The sequence below is a fragment of the Punica granatum genome, chromosome 1 (genome assembly GCF_007655135.1).
Source record: "Punica granatum isolate Tunisia-2019 chromosome 1, ASM765513v2, whole genome shotgun sequence".
Lineage (NCBI taxonomy): Eukaryota > Viridiplantae > Streptophyta > Magnoliopsida > Myrtales > Lythraceae > Punica > Punica granatum.
This window is the reverse complement of record NC_045127.1, coordinates 6,659,606-6,676,878: the sequence shown is the minus strand read 5'-3', so window position 1 is coordinate 6,676,878 and position 17,273 is coordinate 6,659,606. Positions and strand designations below refer to the sequence as shown.

At 38.8% G+C, this 17,273-nt stretch overlaps 2 protein-coding genes across 3 annotated transcripts; both read left to right on the top strand.

Moving 5' to 3' along the window:
• The first annotated feature begins 27 nt into the window (after window positions 1-27).
• On the top strand, window positions 28-7,503 carry LOC116191343 (protein DETOXIFICATION 27-like). Its single transcript, XM_031520249.1, has 8 exons — window positions 28-520; window positions 920-1,461; window positions 1,791-1,877; window positions 1,967-2,023; window positions 6,165-6,403; window positions 6,606-6,724; window positions 6,813-6,902; window positions 7,072-7,503. The coding sequence occupies exons 1-8, from the start codon at window positions 194-196 to the stop codon at window positions 7,147-7,149; spliced, it is 1,539 nt and encodes a 512-aa protein (XP_031376109.1). The 5' UTR covers window positions 28-193; the 3' UTR covers window positions 7,150-7,503.
• A 2,832-nt stretch (window positions 7,504-10,335) lies between these two features.
• On the top strand, window positions 10,336-13,905 carry LOC116191317 (protein DETOXIFICATION 27-like). Of its 2 annotated transcripts, none has more exons than XM_031520248.1 (8): window positions 10,336-10,792; window positions 10,923-11,464; window positions 12,136-12,228; window positions 12,331-12,387; window positions 12,655-12,893; window positions 13,019-13,119; window positions 13,307-13,396; window positions 13,494-13,905. In XM_031520248.1, exons 1-8 carry the CDS (start codon window positions 10,430-10,432, stop codon window positions 13,554-13,556), a joined length of 1,548 nt encoding a protein of 515 aa, XP_031376108.1. In that variant the 5' UTR covers window positions 10,336-10,429; the 3' UTR covers window positions 13,557-13,905. The 2 variants fall into 2 exon arrangements, with proteins under 2 accessions (XP_031376108.1, XP_031376107.1); XM_031520247.1 differs by having other exon boundaries at window positions 10,338-10,792; window positions 13,001-13,119.
• The last annotated feature ends 3,368 nt before the right edge of the window (window positions 13,906-17,273 follow it).

The window sequence follows — 17,273 nt, the reverse complement described above, 5'->3', positions numbered from 1 at the left end:
ATTACTGTAGGTCCATACTTTTCCACTTAAAACTATCTAAAATGGGCATTATATGTTTATAATGGATTATTTACACTCATGTAATATATTGAATAGCACTGTAATCGAAAAATATATTGAATAGCACACATCCTATATATATAGATAGAAAACACAAGAATAGATACCTCATTATGTGCTGGTGAGCATAAAAATGGGAAGGATTGACCGGCGACCCTTCCTCCTATCAGAAGCCTCCCCCGGCAACCGCGAGCAAAGTCCGGCCGTCCTTGATCAGATTAATGGAGTGGGAAGCACTAAAGCTAACAAGGACGAGGGTGTGGAACTGCCGTTGGGGCGGAGGGTGTGGAGGGAGTCGAAGAAGCTCTGGTACATACTTGGGCCGTCCATATTTGGCCGGGTGGCCGGCTACACCATGAGCGTTGTAACTCAAGCCTTCGCTGGCCACCTTGGTGAGGTTGAGCTCGCTGCCATGTCCATCACCATCTCCGTCATCATCGGCTTCAACTTTGGCCTCCTGGTAATCCTACTAGCTAGCATATACACTCACCTCTATTATTTTCCTGAAAAGAATGGTCTCACCTAGAAGAGAATAACGGGATAGAAGAAGAGAAGAGGAACTGAAAAGCTCAACCGATGAGATATTTGAATTCAGAATATCATAGTTTCATGACGAGGACCATTATAAACTTAATACAATGAAATAGATATTATAATTCTGATAATTAATAAAAGGGCATCCATAGTCCATCATAAAAAATGAACCTGCAATCTCTTAGTTGATCATAGGTGAGGACGCGTGCCACTACTCTACACCGTCTTTCTCAACTATCCTTTCTTTAGTCGGCTTTCTTTTATTAGCTCAGTCATTATGTATTAATTAACTATGTACATGATGTCCACGTTGTATATTAATTAGCTAGGGATGGCAAGTGCACTGGAGACGCTGTGCGGGCAGGCTTTCGGGGCGAAACGATACCATATGCTAGGAATATACATACAGCGATCGTTCGTCGTGCTCTTCCTCTGCTGCTTCCTCCTCTTGCCTGTCTACATCTTTGCGGCCCCGCTGCTCCGCTTCCTAGGCCAGCCGGACGATGTGGCAGAGCTAACTGGGAAGCTTGCACTGTGGATGATCCCCACGCACTTCAGCTACGCCTTCATCTTTCCGCTCAATCGATTCTTCCAGAGCCAGCTCAAGGCCCCCATTGTCGCCTGGGCCTCTGTGGCGGGCCTGGTCGCCAGCGTGGCCACCAGCTGGCTCTGCACCTACGTGCTCGGTTTCGGGGTCTTTGGGCTGGCACAGTGCCTGAACCTCGGGTGGTGGGTGACAGCGCTTGGGATGCTCGTATACGCCACTTGCGGTGGCTGCCCACTGACGTGGACAGGGTGGTCCGTGGAGGCGTTCTCCGGGCTCTGGGAGTTCATCAAGTTGTCTGTTGCTTCTGGGGTCATGCTCTGGTAATTAAGAATGTCTTTCTTTTTTCTTTTTTTCTTTTTTTAATGAATGGTAATTAAGAATGTCGCTATAATCAACCATATACGAGAGATATTAGGATTTTTTTTTTTATGAATTAGGGGTCAAAGTCCAATTGTATTAAAAAAAATCAAGCAATACAAAAACGAGACACGAAGATTCTTACAATATCACCAAATTGCCAAGACATCAAGAGATATTAGATATTAGATATTTTACTCGGGCTTAGCCCCCATATTCTACCAAAAAGAAGAAGTGAATATAGCCAGATTTTAATAATTTATGTGGTTTTTTTTTTTTTATAACGACGCAGCCTGGAGAATTGGTATTACAAGATACTGATTCTGATGACGGGGCACCTTCATAATGTTACGGTTGCATTGGACGCCTTGTCGATCTGGTGAGTGATCGATCTCCTTCTCTTCATCTTGGTAGAACCTTGGCAGCTGTGAATTAATTGTATGTTATGTATGTGGACCGCATATGCAGCATGAACATTAATGGCTGGGAAATGATGATTCCATTTGCCTTCTTTGCTGCAACCGGGTACGTCCGTATATGTATCTCCTAATCTTCCCCTCTTATCTGCAATATACCATTAGATTTTTACTATTTATAATTTTACCAAATTATTTGATCAATTACGACGCCCAATGTTTAGAGAGGCGGGCCAAACCCGAAGAGATTTGTCTTATAGCTGAATTAACAACAGGACAAATTGATGCCTTGTTAAATAAAATCTTGGTAGGAATTAATTAATGACAACTAACTTTCAGAAGGTCCTAAAAAATTTTCTGGCTAAATTAAAAAAAAAAAAAAAGTTGACGTGCGAAAATTCCTCAATCACTCCTCTGCGTTAGGCCATCGCCGGAGACCCGTAAGAAGGATTCCCGGGTTGGTGTTCAAGAGCCCCCTCCAGCGTCCAAGTTAGAAAATCTATTGGGGAGAGAGAATAAAAATGTGTATCAGGTTGCCTTACCAAAATTTCTTCTATATCCCAATGAGGACGATAATTGATGGGCCTGAAAGTCTTCGTTGACTAAAGCTAATTGAGCTTTAATTTATAACAAGATTACTAAACCAATGAAATATGTAGAGGACGTATATATGTCTAGGTTTATTATCTCTATATATTAATATTTCGAAGACAAATTTGGCATAGGAATTCTACAATTTGTTTCATGCGGTTTTGAATAATAATTAGCGGGGTTAAGTTGGCCCCGTAAAAAAAAAAAAAAATCTCACGAATCCCTATCGCAATTATTAGATACTTTAGTACATTTAGATTTTTGTAATTGAGATTTTATTCCTTCTTATTTGCAATAACAACTCTAAATGATATTTTATAAGACAGAAAATGTTGTAGTTTACACTCATAAGCTTTTGGGACCTAAATTGGTCACTTTTATCATACTTTTATCTATGGGGCACAATTTGTATATTGCGCCTCCTATTTGAATAAATTACGACATTGAAAACTTCTCTCATCTGGAAGTTTTATTATTCTCGAACTTACTGAGAAAATTACCGGGGATTACTTCCCTCAGTAATCTTTAATATTTTTTATTTTTATCAAGGGATTACTGATGACCTTTTATCAAGGAATCCTTCGATAAATTCGATAATTCTAACAGTGTATTCTTATATTTTCCTTCTCATATCTATTTTCTTTTAGGCTCACCGCAACCGGCTTCCTTTATAAGTAAAAAAAAAAATTATCACGACATATATATAGATATATATTTATTTTTTGATCGAACTTAATTATTTCTTCCCGGAGGCCATGAAAATGCAACGGTAGGAGAGTGCAATTAATAGTCAAATGGGAAAAACAAAAGGAGCTCTACTTTTAATTATTCCGTTGATTGAGTGGTAAAGTCAGCCTGGCTATTCGAAGAATATATAAGGCAAGGCCTGGAGGAGAAGTCAATCAAACAAAGTAACCTTTTTCCTTTGTTCTGTCGAATATTTTTGGTGGGCATTCAAGGAAACAAAATCATCTCTGAACATGTAAAAATTGTCCTCTCTCGCTCCCCATTTCTGTCATCCTTCCTTTCACCTCCATTGACATCATCATTGGAAGCTCTTCTTATTAGTCCTTCTGTAATTAAAATGTTTCTATTATGGTGGGGAATTCGAGTCAAGCGTATTATGGCATAATTTATCTGCTCGCCGTGGCGATCGAGTATTGGCGATCTTAAGCTTGGCCTGCCGTTGGTAATGTCGAGTTCTAGCTTGAGAGGGATAGAATTGCCGAGTACTAGATTTCAACACTCTCAAATTCAATTTGAAATTTTGCTCGTAAGGTCTTGGACAAATTAAATTTGAATATTGAAACAACTCACCTGGAACTATAAGTAGGAAACTAATAAAGTGTTTTCTGATATTGGTTCATGAGTTGTATAGATATAATTTTCTTACCTATGAGTTTGTGGCATGCATATTTGCAATTTTAAGTAAGTTCATTTAAGTTGATGAGCGAGAGCCTGTCAAGAGTATCACTGGTAAGGTCTAGGTAATTAGATTTGAATATCGAGAGTATGAGATTCGGTTGATTATAGTGGCATATAAAGATGGGAACCACAACGAGTACGTGATTTTGGTATTGGTTCATGAGCTACATAGATATGATTTGCTTGATTATAGTGGCATTTTTCAATTTTCATTAATCAAGCTCATTTTAGCTTGTGCGCCTAGGGAGAGTAGGTTTGTCTCGTGCATTACCAGCTCGCGAGTATGCCTAGGTCAATTCGCACCTTAATTTCTAGTCTCTTGAGAAAGGGGTGTGGTACTGTGGCATGCCTTCTCGCCTTGTAATCTAAATGTTTTAAGTTCAATTCTTTTGATGAAATTATTCGTGCATGTTCATAAGATTTTCTTTATTTTCTTGTCTAAAATCTCATGGGTCCTCTTGTAACCAAAATTTTTTTAGTCTCTTGGATTGGGCTGATTTTGATTTTTGAACATGACTGTCGAGTTTTTGGGCCTTGTTTGGTTTGTGGGCTCAGATTTCCTGTGAGGCAGTGCCTGACGAAATATGCCAACCGGGCTGGTTGTCCAGTTTGCATTTCGTAGCCTAAACGGAGAGAATTGGGCTCCACTACAGTCCAATCTCATCTCATGCAATTAACCGAATTTATATCTACTAGGGTACAATCCACCTCCGCGATGCTGCATGTGAAAATATTTTTTTATCATTTTTTTGATTTATCATAATAATTCATTAATAACCAATTAATATAGAGTATAACTTAATCTAAAGATAGAACTAAAATTATGTGTAAAAATCAAGAATTCTCTACTGATAGTAAATGAACTAGATTTCACAATATCTAATTAGATAATCATGATTACAATACAATATATAAATTTGAAATTGTCCACTAATTTTAAATGAACGAATTTTACTTGCCATTGGGATTCGAAATTTATTAAAAACATTTCATGGTCATAATCAAGTCCATGCCTAAGCGAAAATTAGTTCAGTTAGTAGGTTGGCGTAACATTGTGTTTCGCTAAAAAGATAAACACGTTTGTGACAGTACAAATAAAAAAAACACTGAAATTGATGATAAATTAATTGAAATAGACTTTTTACAATGTGGGTTAGTTTCCAAGTGATTCGATACTTATTTCTCTTAAGCAATATCTCTAGGCATTTCTTCTAATTGAAGAAAGTCACATTGTAGGCTAATATTGCTTGAATTTAGACTAATTGGACCCATTAGACTTTCGGATGATAGGTGGTGCATACTGGAAAAAAAAAGTCCACTTAATTAATTAAAAAAATTTAAAATAATATTTTCTTTTATAAAATATAAATGAAGTTTGTGACACCATAAATAAAAGGGACTAAATTGGTCCTAAATTAATTGAAATAAGCTTTTTACAACATGTATTAGTTTTTAGTGATTCAATGCTTTCCCCCCTTAAGCAATGCCAGGTGTGAGACTTGTGATTGAAAAAAATCCATAATTGTTGGCCGATATTGTTCGAATTTAGATTAGTCGGGTTTGTTCGACTTTTGGATGATAGGTGGTATACACCAGCAAAAATAGTACACTTAAATTAAATAAAAAATTTGAAATTAATAAAATAAAATAAAATAAAGGATGGATTGAGAGCGGGAAAATCCACCCTACTTACCACCCTTCATATGGAGTATGTTAGTTTTTAAGTGATTCAATGGTTCTTCCCTTTAAATAATATTTCATGTGCGAGTCTCGTGATCGGAGAAAATTCACGATTGAAGACCGATATTGGCCGAATTTAAATTAATATGATATGTTGGACTTTCAGTAGAGTTACACACCGATAAATTATTAAACTTAAATTAAATAAAAAAATTTAAAATTAATTTTATTGGGAAAAAAAGGAAGATAGGATGAGAGTGGGGAAATCCCCATACTCTCCCTATCTTTCATATGTGCCTGTTTTTATTTACTATAATAATAATAATAATTTTCTTTGGGCCGTAGATCATTGTGCAGACTGAAAGTTTACATATGCATCAATGGTCACCGGGTATCTTAATTGAGGCGGTGGTGGCCGTACTCCCTTAAAAAGTTCGTAGATGACATGTTGGACGAAAATTAAGAAATACATTGGGTCCGAGTGGAGTAAGGACAATTACAGAGAGATGTTCGACGTATGAAACATACATTGTTCTATGGATTTCATTCCACAGAGTAAGGGTGGCAAATGAGCTCGGAGCAGGGTACGGGAAGGCAGCGAAGTTTGCCACGATTGTGTCGGTGATGCAGTCGACCCTGATCGGGATCTTCTTCTGCTTGCTGGTAATGGTCTTACGCAGCAAAATCGCGTATATATTCACGTCGAGCCCCGAAGTTATTGAGGAAGTCAGTAAATTGTCTTATCTCCTAGGTGCGACCATTTTGCTCAACAGTATCCAGCCAATCCTATCAGGTAAAAGTTGTTATCCTTCCCATCGTTTATGCTAATATGTTTTCCATGTGATTTTTCATGAACTTCATAAAATAGTCGCGAAAATGTCATGCTTGAAATTTCATCTGTATCTTAGAAGCTTCAAGTTCTAGATCATCATCGTCAATACTTTTAGTTAAAATGAGAGAAGTTCATATTGATTTACGAATGTAAAATGTGGCAGGAGTTGCCGTTGGATCGGGATGGCAAGGGTCTGTGGCGTATATAAATCTAGGATGCTATTATGGAATCGGGCTCCCTCTCGGGCTCCTTCTGGGCTGGGTATTCAATATGAGTGTCATGGTAAGTTTGTTCTGGTCCTCCATTTGTACTATTACGTATAGTCCTCACTTCACTTCCATAGTTTTAAAACATTGTTTTGCTCGTGTAGGGCATATGGGGCGGGATGATTTTCGGCGGAACGGCTGTGCAGACGATAATTTTAGCTGTAATAACTATAAGATGCGACTGGGAGAAGGAGGTACGTAACCGGCCATCAATGCTATCCCAACTTAATTTCATAATTTGTCCGAAACTAAAAGACCATGCATTCTATACACGATACGTTACATACATAATGCGAGTGTTTTAAAGGTTTATCTATGTGGCGGCCGATAACAGTTTTATCCAAAACTGATAAATTTTTGCAGGCCGAGAAAGCTCAACAGCGGGTAACGAAATGGTCGACTTCTAAGCCCGACGACGGTGAACAATACATTGCACCCTAATTAAGGCTCCTGTCGACTTGCGACATTTCTTTCTTTCTTGCTCCTGGCTAGCGATAGTTTTGCTGCAGAAATTAAGGATTACATCTTATTGATTTTGTCAGTCCTTTCGTAAGATCAAGCTAATTTTCTCGTCTTGTCTTTCTCGACTTGATTCGGAATCGAGAGGGAGTGTCATTACTCTAATTTCCATTTCTCCACATCGGAGTCTTTTTTATTTTATTTTATTTTTTGTATTTACTGTCAGCCCACTATCAGTCAGTGGTGCCTATTGTAATTTTTCAAGACTATAGGCTGCGACTTTCTTTGCCCCTTCCTGCTGACGAGAAATTATCCATCAGTACGTCATTATTACCATCAGCAACGTCTAGCTTGCTCACCTCCGGTACAGACCACCACTTGTTCGTTCCACGAGAGCCAGTCAGATTATAACCTTATATACAAACGCAACCATAGAGCTCATGTAGTCTATGTCCCTTGGAGTTTAGCCCAAAATACATCAAATTATGTGACATATATATATATTTACCGAAGGTCCTTAATCAATTAAAATTAAAATTTCTTGGGACCGATATAATACATGACAAAACAAATGAAGAGACCAAAACAATCTTTTTTTTTTTTTTGCTGAATAGAGACCAAAACAATCTTAAATGCCTCGAATGGCAGTATCGACTAATGCTTATTATTAAAATGGATTGACTAATGCTAAATATGCGGCTTCTCATAGGAAATGAGAGTATAAAGGAGGTCTGTGAGCCTAAGGGCATCTACAACACTCTAAAAAAGTCGGCTCAATTGCCTCCACGTGGCAACTAGGCTAGGACACGTTTCTTCCCCCCATTGGGAGTCGAGAGAGGGGGTGGTGATGGAGAGGGGGTAAGAAATTATCCCCCGACTAGGATTAAAGGGTCAAGGGACAGTTGAAGCGCTCCACTCAGAGTGCGTCACGTGAGAGTCATGGCTCCCACACCGGCCACCCTTTTCACTTTATTTTATTTTTAAAAAAAATCAAAGAACTGTTGGTTCCAACAGCTCTTGATTATTTTTTACCATTTATATATAAATTTATTAATTCAAAAAATAAATATATAATTAAAAAATAACTCGAAAAAATTAATACTTTGCCATAAAAATATATTAAATATGTTTAATAATAATTTTAAAAATAGAATATATATATATATATATGTATATAAACCAATTGGAATATTATATAAATTTATTTGATTCCATTTAGAAACTTTTTAATAAAATTAATAAATTCAATTTTATGATGTAATGTTGTTGTTACTTGTTAATCAATTAATATAATATTTTAATTCAAACCTAATTAGTTATAATTTTTAAAATTTAACTTTTCTAAAACCTGAATTTTTTAAAATTAATTTTAAAAAATAAGTCAAAAAATAAAAAAATATTTTTAATTGGAAATTAAATTGGAAAATTAAAAATAATTAAAAAAATATTTATTAGATATATAAATAAAATTTTTAAAAATGCGGGTTCACAAATGACCCTCCCCATTGTGGGAGAGGGACAATTTTTCCTTCAATCCATTTCAGATGACGTGGTACCATATGGGGTCCTCGAAATGGGAAATATGTCTCATCATTGCAAATACTCTAATACAATAAAATAGATTCCTAATAGCTAACAAAGGGGCACGAGTATTTCTACTGACTATCGAACATGAAATCTCTTAGTTATCAAAGCGAGAGCATACCGTATTAATTTGCTAGCTCTCCTCTTACCATTTATGTCTTCATATTAAATTTTCGGGTACACATCATAAAGCTCTTATGATTGTATTTGATGAAGCATGACCGGCTACACAATGGTGGTGATGAATGGGACGACCGAGCAACGACGGAGCTCCAGCTGTGAGAGACTTGGAAAGGAGAGAGATCTTTGGACTCCTCCTAGAGAAATGACCTTAGTGGTTTGTTTGGATTAAGGGTTATGGATGATTACCATCCCTCCATAGTTATTCATAACCCTTAATCCATACAAGCTATAAGAGTCGTAAATTGTTATTTCAGGCTATAATATATTTTTATTTTATTATTTTTTCTTGTCCATATCAATATTCATTTCAATTATAGGAATATAAATAGATGCATATTTTAATACGTGCCCCGGCATGCCATGATCATATTAATTGTTACGACCGAAAGCTCTAATACCAATTAGTAGGACACAAAGCCCTGACTTCCCACAAGTTCATTGATTTATAACTTGCCAAATTTAGAAAATTCTGAGAGGAACCACCACATAGGCTAATGGGTAAAGATTTTACTATGTAATCAACCTGTTATACGCACTGGCATTTGTGCATACGATAGTAACTTGGTTATTGCATTTTATAATAATCTCATTACACACGCAAAGTTATTTTCTCGAGAACCAACAACTCCCACTATCTGAAGATTCCGTATATTAATTTTTTGGGATCAATATACCGCACATCCGAAGAATATTTCCAATTACTATATATCCTTGCCCCACTATGTTTATGTGGAGTACGATTTCTCCCACACCAAATGCCCCCTTTCACCCTCAGTCACTCACTGTCCCGCTTCCAATTCAAGTATATTGAGAACTCTGCCTATAGTGTGCTGGGCCGAGAGGGAGAGGCTCTTTAGTAGGGTGAAGAAATATATATATATCGTGATACGAGTAGGGCCCAAAATTATTATTTTATATTCATGCAAATCGTGAGCAAATCTTCTGCTGGAGATTGGAAGAGGATTTTATCATATTAAATCTGATCTTAGCAACACTAAAGTAATTCGTCACTTATTCCTTTTAAATAAAATTTGAATTTCGAATCTTATGATTGTAAATGAAAAAAAATTATATTAGAAGAACTTTACTTCTTAGTGTGTTGATTCGGCTCAAACTAAATAAGTCAGAGTTTATTAGACTTCTAAATACCATGATGCGTAAAAAAAAAAAACTCTGCCCAAATTGCAAGCAACTCTTTTTTATTTTTTTCGATAATAGGGGAGGTATATAGATCGAATACAATAAAAGAAAATAAAGTTAAATAAAGGAACACATAAGTCCCACTAAAAATGATCGAGTCTATGATCTCTTGATTTCGAGCGGCGACTTTTATTTCAAACTTTTGGGGCTGGAGCAAACCACCAACATTAATTAATATGATTAATTAAGATAATATTACGTACACAAACACCCCATTACCTTTCTAATAAATAAGGCCAGGAATAAGAAGAGACTACGCTCACTCTCTTGATATGTATTAATTTATGTGCAGAAAATGGGAAGATTCGTCGTCAGTCCCTCCCTCCAGCTAGCTATCGGAAGCCACCCCCGAGACTGCGGGCAAAGTCTTGCCGTCCCGGAGCAGATTGATGGAGAGGAAAGCAATAATGCAAACGATATTTGGGAGGGGGAGGCCGAGGGCACCGGGGCCGGGCCAGGGGAGCTGCTTCTGTGGAGGGGAGTGTGGAGGGAGACGAAGAAACTATGGCAAATACTGGGGCCGGCCATATTCAACCGGCTAGCGAGCTACACCATGAACATTGTCACTCAAGCCTTCGCTGGGCACCTCGGCAAGCTTGAGCTTGCTGCCATGTCCAACACTATTACCGTCATCGTCAGCTTCAACTTCGGCCTCCTGGTAATCCTACTAAGTTACTCACTCATGTACGTACTCGGATCGGGATTTCTTGATAAGCTACACGTCCATATATATCATTTGGCTATATAGTATATACTAATTCGAGCATATTGCATGTACCATTTACTAGCTAGGGATGGCAAGTGCACTGGAGACACTCTGTGGGCAGGCCTACGGGGCGAAACGGTACAACATGCTGGGCATTTATGTACAACGATCATTCATCGTGCTCACCCTCTGCTGCTCGCTCCTCCTGCCTCTCTACATCTTTGCAGCGCCGCTGCTCCGCCTCCTGGGCCAGCCCAAGGACGTGGCGGAGCTGACGGGGGAGCTGGCACTCTGGATGATCCCTTTCCACTTCAGCTTCGCCTTCAGCCTTCCACTAAATCGTTTCTTCCAGAGTCAGCTCAAGATCGCCGTCATCTCCTGGCTCTACTTGGCAGGCATGGTGGTGAACGTGGCTGCCAGCTGGCTCTGCGTCCACGTCCTCGGCTTTGGGGTCTTCAGTCTGGCTTTGTGCCTGGGACTCTCGTGGTGGGTGGTCTCGCTTGGGATGCTTGGATACGCCACATGTGGCGGCAGCCGGCGGACGTGGACCGGGTGGTCCGTGGAAGCGTTCTCAGGGCTCTGGGAGTTCGTCAAGTTATCGGTTGCTTCCGGAGTCATGCTCTGGTAATTTTTTTTTTAAAAAAAATTAATTTCCGGTGGGTAAACGAGCCGAGGATAATATTAGTCCTTGGCAAGACTTGTAATGCCCGCCGACAAGGAAGTTCCACCGATAGAATGTAACTTTCCCTCGTATGCTTTACATGTGTACCTCTGTTTTGGGTTACAACGAGATTCATGTGTCTAGAAAAAGACTAAACAACAGAGGGAAGGTAAAGACATGAAGAGTCACATTAGTAGAGTATCCGACTTACAACCTTTTGTCTCTAGATCAAAGATCAAATTTAAGAAAAATGGTATATTGTTGTGGCGCACGCTCTCGATTGATAATTAAGAGGTTTCGAATTCTATTCTCGGGTGGGACTAACCTTAGTCTTTATTAACAATTAGAAATTGTATTTCATTATACTAGACTAGACTAGATATATGGACCTCTCTTTTGTGACTGGGAAAAAAAATACTCCAAGCCCTGCTTCTTTCTTCATGTGTGTTTTCTTTAATCTTCATCTTCTTTGGTTTTTTTTTTTAAGGAAAACGAGAAACATTTTCTTCAAAGTTGTTGTCAAAATAATTCATGCGCTTGGTTAGTGGACCCTTGTTTTTATTCCCTTTACTTGGTTAGTGGACAATTAAGTTCTAATGATTCTTTTTGATTCTTTTTCTTGAGGGTGAATCAGCTTGGAAAATTGGTACTACACGACACTAGTTTTGATGACCGGGTACCTACATTTTCACGATGCGACGGTTGCATTAGATGCCTTGTTGATCTGGTGAGCGGTCTCCTTCTCTTGATAGTTAGAATTAGCTAAGCTAGACAGTTCTTTTTTGCCTTATCGTTGTGAATTAATTGTATGTATGTGTATATCTGGCAGCATGAACATTAATAACTGGGAGCTGATGATTCCTTTTGCATTCTTTACTGCCACCGGGTACATCCCCAATTCCCTTTTACCTCCATTCTCTTTACAAATTTGCAGTTAATATTTTCCAAATCCTTTTTTTTTTATTTGATGAAATTCCAATTCCTATTTTTTGCAATTAATTTTTTTCTACTTCCTATTTTACATTGGGTGAGCTTGAAATGAACGAAGAATTTGGCCCACAAGGGCTGGCCTTAAAATGGGGCTTAAAATTGTAATAGTAAATGAAAGAAATATATGGTTTGGGAGATTATTTTAGTGGATTTGATTCGACAGAGTGAGGGTAGCAAATGAGCTCGGAGCAAGGAACGGGAAGGCAGCAAAGTTTGCAACAATAGTGTCGTTGGTGCAGTCGGCAATCATTGGGATCTTCTTCTGCTTGCTGATACTGGGTTTACATGGCAAAATTGCGTACATATTCACGTCAAGCGTCGACATTCTTGAGGGATTCAATAAGATGTCTTATCTCCTAAGTGCGACTATTCTGCTGAACAGCGTCCAGCCAGTCCTCTCAGGTAAAACTTCAACACCTCCAAGGGTGAGCTCGACTGTTCGTATCGAAAACTTTGACCTTGATGTTATAATCATCAACTTTATGCAAGGTTTTCTCGTACTTATACAGGGGTGGCTGTTGGATCAGGATGGCAGGCGTACGTGGCATATATAAACCTTGGATGCTACTACGGAATCGGGCTCCCTCTTGGGGTTCTTATGCGCTCAGTCTTTCATTTGGGTGTGATTGTACGTTCTCGATTGATCCTGATCCTTTTTTTTTTTTTTGGGTGAACATGCTGATCCATTTTTATTTATATACCTTAACTCACTTCGCTAGTTTGGTAGAACCTTACCCGATCATTGATGATGACCTTCTGTGTCTTCTGTCTACTGCTTTTCAAATGATAATTTTCCGTTGTTTTCGGTATCGCAGGGCATATGGGGTGGGATGATTCTTGGCGGGACTGCCGTGCAGACAGTAATTCTTGCTATAATAACCATAAGATGCGACTGGGAAAAGGAGGTACGAGCCTACACATAACGCGACTCCTTTTTTTAAAAATTATTTATTTTGTTTCTCAAATCTAGGTTGATTATTAAGATAAATGATGAATTTCCAGGCCGAGAAAGCTCAATCACAGGTAACAAAGTGGTCAGATCCTAATCCTAATGACAATCGATGAACCGACCATATACGAACATTCATGCACGGTTGCCAAAAGAACCAAGGTAGCAACCAACAGTAATCACTCCGTTGCAAGAGAGGAGCCATATCATTATTTTTTACTTATGCATGAATCGCTTTCGCCAGTCAAGCACCAAACAAAATTGTTATGCTTCATTGCAGTGCAGATCTTGGCCTCAAGAAGAAACTAATTTCGTCTTTGTCGGTAGTATATATGCGTAGTAGTGTGTTATGGGTACTGCTGCTGATATGAGAACTTACTGATTGCATCTTTTCTTTTCAATTTCATGGGAAAGAGACTCTTGAAGTCAATAAAATTTTAGTCGGTTGTCACTTTGCCCGTTAAATAATTTAAGTTGTGTCACTTTGCCCATCCATAATATTAAAATCCTTTCTTTTTCTTTTTATGTTAACTACGTTATATTCAGAAATTCAATAAGTCTTGACTAATTTAAATTTTAAATGGATTAACTATTAAGGGATAAATCTCAACCAACCGTGAATTTTCTCTGTTAACGAAAACTCAAACCTGAGATATTGTTTAAAGAAAATAAGTGCCAACTTTTTTAATCAATCGAAGTAGGTAAAATTATGTTAGTTTACTTTTAGCTAAGCTGTTAATATTGATGGAAAAAATATCACGTGTTTTTTTAAGATTGGCCAAATTGTCTAACAAATATCGTTAAAAGAAAAAAAAAATGCTATTGAATCGTCCCTCCCCTTCACCCACAAAACAAACCATCGTCATTCTTTATTTAAAATAAAGTAAAATAAAATCGGACCAAAACCATAAATAGGGCCACCTCCCTCCGGCTCGCCACCTCACCCTTCAGGCCTTTCCTTCGGCCTCCATAACTCCTGAGCAGCTAACAGGCTTCGAATTTTGGGTAGAAGTCCTGTGAATTAGTCTTGCTCAAGAGAGCGTTTCTGGGCAGATGGACAGGATGAACAGAAGCTCGTCGTTGCCAGCGCACTCCTCTGTATCGACGACAGCAGTGGTCGGAGGCAGCACGAGCAACGTTGCTCTCTCAGCCTACTATTTCCAGTTCTCGTCCGACCTCATCTCCATACAAGACCCCAAGGAGGAGGCAATGCTCGGTGATCGATCTTTGCCTCCCTCCGCCTCCTCCTCTCCGTGCCCCTCCGCCTTAGCCTCCCTAAGCAATTAGTTTCCTCTGCCCCAGTGGCAAAGGCTTAGCCTCCCTCAGTCCTTCTGTGCGTGCTCTGTTCTGCTTCTTCACCTCTGAGCTTAAGTCGTCGGTTTTATTTGGGAAAAGTACAAAAAAATAAAAAATAAAAAAAATACCCTTTGATTTAGGATCGAGACAAATTGCACCATATATTTTTATTATAGATAATTAATCCATGTGGTGCACTCCATTATACAATGTTAGTTTTCTTTCATTTTTAATTCTCAATCTTTAACATTTTAATCATTTTAATTCTAAATCTTTTTTTCTTTTATCAATCATATCCTCAACTTTCTATTTTTTTTTACATTTTAGTCATAAAAGGAAAATTGACAGGGAAAGAGGGGTCGGACCCGCCAATCAGTAACCCCAATCCCTCCATTGACGCAGGCGTTCTCCGTGGGTATCGCCAACCTCGGTGGAGGGTTCAAGGTCTTCGATTGCAGGCCCCAACCCCTTAATCAATCGGAGACTTCGAGTCGGAATTCTCAATCAATTTGTGAGCTGGAGCCGCCAATCGGCGATCCAGACCCCTCCATCGAGGTTGCCGACGACCTCCGTGAGTACTGGCGACCTCTGTGGAGGGGCTAGGATCATTGATTGGCGACCCCAGCCCACGAATCGATTGGGGGCTTCGTTGGAGTTCCCGATCGATTCGGTGGCTGGGGCCTCCAATCAGCCACCCCGACCCCTCCTCTGAGGTCGCCAATACCCAAGGAGGACATTGGCGACTCGGTGGAGAGGTCGAGATCGCCGATTGGCAACCCTAACCCCTCTTTTCCTTACGATTTTCTTTCTAAGACTAAAATGAAAAAGAAATGAAAAGTTGAGGATATGAATGATAAAACAAAAAAGATTTAGAACCAAAATGATTAAAATGCTAAAGATTGATGACTAAAAATGAAAAAAAAAAAACTAACGCCGTAACCCTTATGGCTAACGGAATGCACCGCAGGTGGGCTAATTATCCCTAATAAAAATACAGGGTGCTATTTGTTCCAACCCCAAATCACAATGAGAGTTTTTGTACTTTTCCTTTTCATTTTTATTAATAAATTTAGATCAGTTGGGAATTCGACCTACTAGCGATCAGGTTTTTTAGGTGATTTAGTTGTTATGGGTGGATGTTTTCCGACTCGACCTGAATTTGAAAACTCGACCCAACCCGAACCACTTTCACCCCTATCTCTTGGTATGTAATCCTATCAGTTTACCGACTCACTCACCTACTCGGCTTTCTTAGGTTGTCGGTTGTGCCTCTATAGTCAATATTAATTGATTATACCAATATTCTGGCTCTACTGGTCGCCATGGTGCATAATGAACGTGGTCCTCAGATGGCTCGCATCTACGTGCTCGACTAAACTTTGAAACTCCATGAAATTCTCAACGATACACAGAGCGGGTAATCACGTCAAAAACGCTCCAGTGGCCCCAAGGGGTTTTGAACTCGAGATCTGTTGGATATATGAGCTTATCGTGAACCACTATGCCAAACCCCTTGGAATTAGCTACTTTCAGAGTCATGCACGTAGTTAATGGTCTGTTTTTCGTTCTCGGACAATTAAATTATAATAATTCGTTTTGATTTTTCTCCCTCTCAAGAACGTCGAAACAACTTGGGAAACTTTGTAGTTCGCCAACACTAATTTTGTACTTTCAATGTGCACTCAGGTATCCGGAAATGCAATGTATTCGATTAATCTAATTCGAGCTAAGTAGATCCACTAATGAGTAAGGCAGTTCTAGCATGAATTTTCTCTATTCACAATACTAAAACTTGAGATATTGTTTAAAAAGAACAAGTTTCGAATCACTATGAATCTAAGTTGATGAAGCTCATCCGAATTTGATGACTGGATATCTCCTGAATGAGGGGGAGACTGAGTGGGGCTAGAACTAGAAGTATAGATGAAGATAGCATGGAGGAGTAAAGAGATACGAAACGCTGACAAGATGAAGTTATGTACTCCAGTGGCGGTGGTTGACAGTTGTAATAGAAGTGAACCTGCAAAATGGTCATCGAGATTCAAATGGAGAATGGAAGGAACAGAAGAAGGCCCAACGGAGAGAGAACGTTGATGATATTTGCCCCTTTCTTTTCGGCATGCGCCACCAATTATCCGGAAAGCCAATTATACCTGGCTAATTCAGATTTGAATTGAATTAGTCTATTGAACTATAAGCTGTCTCAATGTGAATAACATTTGCCCTTTTTTGGCGCGAGAGGACATTGCATTGAAGCAACATTGCATGTCAGCAATGTCTGTACACGACTCTTGTACAAAGTACGCATTAATTTTGATAAAAGCGAGTCATATTAGAGACGAAAACAAGGGTCGACTGCAAGTTTATGCCTCAGAGATTACATAAGAGAAGATGTCGATACACACTAATTGAAGACTAAAACAATTATTAAAAGAAGATGTAGCATAGTGGTGCACGCCTTCACATGATAACCAAGAGGTTTCATATTTGATGTCTAGGCCGTTAGACTTCCCTTGTAACAAAAAAATAAAAATAAA

What these genes read in the sequence shown, in the direction of transcription:
- LOC116191343 (XM_031520249.1), top strand. Translation starts at nt 194, where the DNA reads ATGGGAAGGATTGACCGGCGACCCTTCCTCCTATCAGAAGCCTCCCCC. An exon ending in GCCTTCTTTGCTGCAACCGG is followed by an intron (nt 2,024 to 6,164) that starts GTACGTCCGTAT and finishes TTCATTCCACAG; the next exon opens with AGTAAGGGTGGCAAATGAGC. An exon ending in TATTCAATATGAGTGTCATG is followed by an intron (nt 6,725 to 6,812) that starts GTAAGTTTGTTC and finishes TTGCTCGTGTAG; the next exon opens with GGCATATGGGGCGGGATGAT.
- LOC116191317 (XM_031520247.1), top strand. Translation starts at nt 10,430, where the DNA reads ATGGGAAGATTCGTCGTCAGTCCCTCCCTCCAGCTAGCTATCGGAAGC. An exon ending in GCATTCTTTACTGCCACCGG is followed by an intron (nt 12,388 to 12,654) that starts GTACATCCCCAA and finishes TTGATTCGACAG; the next exon opens with AGTGAGGGTAGCAAATGAGC. An exon ending in GATGCGACTGGGAAAAGGAG is followed by an intron (nt 13,397 to 13,493) that starts GTACGAGCCTAC and finishes ATGAATTTCCAG; the next exon opens with GCCGAGAAAGCTCAATCACA.